This window comes from Terrapene carolina, unplaced genomic scaffold, assembly GCF_002925995.2.
Source record: "Terrapene carolina triunguis isolate 2854851 unplaced genomic scaffold, T_m_triunguis-2.0 Scaffold31412, whole genome shotgun sequence".
NCBI classification, from domain to species: domain Eukaryota; kingdom Metazoa; phylum Chordata; order Testudines; family Emydidae; genus Terrapene; species Terrapene triunguis.
In genome coordinates, this window is record NW_020695763.1 from 1 (window position 1) to 1,954 (window position 1,954).

Here is a 1,954-nt window from a genome sequence, read left to right on the forward strand (position 1 = left end):
TTTTTTTTTTTTTTTTTTTTTTTTTTTTACAGTGGGGGTGCTGAAAGCCAGCGAAACTGTAAAGCTGGTGTCCCCAAACTTTTTACCTCCTTCCCACCCCCCCACCCCGAGCTGGGGCCAGGAGCAGGGCCGTGGTTCCGGGAGGGGGGATTTGAAGAGGGGCCAAGGGGCCGGCAGACCCCGGGCATGGGGCCCTGCGTAAAACCTGCAGCACCCCCTGCACCCGTAGTTCCCACGCTTATGATTAGATTCTGAAACTTAACTGATTTAGACCATGATTCAGCAAGATATTTAAGCATGTGAATAGCTTTAAGCATTTGTGTAGTCTCATTGAGCCCAATGGGACTGTTTCAGGCACAGCAGAAAGTCCCTAAAAGTGTGGGGGCCACCTGTGCCCGAACTGTGGCCCTGCCCCCATGCTGCACCTTCTCCCTGAGGCCCTACCCTCTCCTTCTGTCGCTCTTCCTTCTGGCCAGTAAAAAGTGAAAGGGACCATGGATCCCTGTTCTGGCACCCCTGGACTTTTCACATGTTTAAAATTAATCATGTGCTTAGGTAACTTGCTGAATCAAGGTTTAAATTTAGATGTAGATACCTAAATAAGGGGACTCTTTCACCGACATACCGGGCATCCACAGCTCCTATTTATTTAAGTGGGAGCTTAAGACTTTAGGTACCTAAGAATGAGTTCACTGAGGATACCTAATATTGGGCACCCACGTTTGAAGAAGTTGCTCTCCCGGCCTCTGCATGAGCTTTGGGATACTTATACATCCTGGCTGTGTTTGCATCTCAAGGGGAGCAATGTGGCTCTTTGTTCTAGGAAAGAATAACAAAATGAGTACTCCTCTTCTTTACTGTGTTAGAGCAGCTGGTCTCTCTCATGCTGTATGTGGACATTAAACGTCCTGTGACCCTTGCTCTTTACAAAAACAGAAAAGATTTGTGCTTGTGGGGTGTGTGTGTGTGTGTGGGGGGTTTTTAATTGCAATTATATGTGTGTAAAAATGTATGTATTTGACCGTATTCCTCTTATCCAACCCTTTATACATAACTTACCTTCTTAGACTGTAAGCTCTTCTGGACAGGGACCATGTCTTTGTATGGGTCTTTATAGCACCAGCACAATAGGATCGTGAGCCTGATTTCGGGCTTCTGGGTGTTACTGAAATATAAATATTACTAAACTATACTGATCTACTAACTCTAAAATTTATAGACTTCTAACTGTTGTAGTATTTTAAACTCTCATTACTCTAACCGAATGAGCATACGAAATAGTTTTCGAAATACTCCTTTCAACTCTTGATACGTGAACATAGCCTTTGTTTCAGTTTTGTTCGCCCTCCTTTGATCATCTTCTCTGTCGATGGCTTCCGTGCATCATACATGAAGAAAGGGAGTAAGGTCATGCCCAACATTGAAAAACTAAGTAAGTCAATGTTTTATTAGAACAAACAAACAGGGCAATCTCTTGTTCTCATATTGTTTTCATTGTTTATATAGCACCATAAACCAACAAGGTGCTGGGCAGTAGAAGAGCTGCATCAAACACAGCTGGCTTTCTGGCCCAAAGGTCTAACAATCTAAAGGCCTATTCTTATTCCCAATGAAGTCAAATGGCAAAAGTCCCATTGGCTTAAATGGTGCACAATTTGATTAGGCCTGAAAGAGACAGGCTGGAGCAGTGCAGAACAATAATATAAGAATGGCAGAAGTGCATTGTGGGTGGGTTTTTTTTGGCGGGGGGGTGGGGAAGAGTCTCCCAGAACAGGTGCAGTTTTTTGTTTGCTAAACAAACCTTGGGTTACCATTCGTCCGGATTCCCCCGGACATGTCCGGATTTTAGAGCTAAAAATAGCGTCCGGGGGGAATTTCTAAATGTCCGGACTTCCCCCCGGGCTCCAACAGCCAGAGACAGCCCCTCCTTCCCCCTGCAGCAGAGATCGCTCCC

General features: G+C 45.0%; 1 protein-coding gene across 1 annotated transcript in view; it reads left to right on the forward strand.

Moving 5' to 3' along the window:
• Positions 1-1,339: 1,339 nt before the first annotated feature.
• LOC113409235 (ectonucleotide pyrophosphatase/phosphodiesterase family member 2-like) overlaps positions 1,340-1,954 on the forward strand; it is a gene marked incomplete at its 3' end in the record, with an annotated part of 2,774 nt that continues 2,159 nt past the window's right edge. The window contains exon 1 of the mRNA XM_026662934.2: positions 1,340-1,432. Coding sequence (XP_026518719.2) covers positions 1,390-1,432 — 43 coding nt within the window. The remainder of the gene's footprint in view (positions 1,433-1,954) is intronic.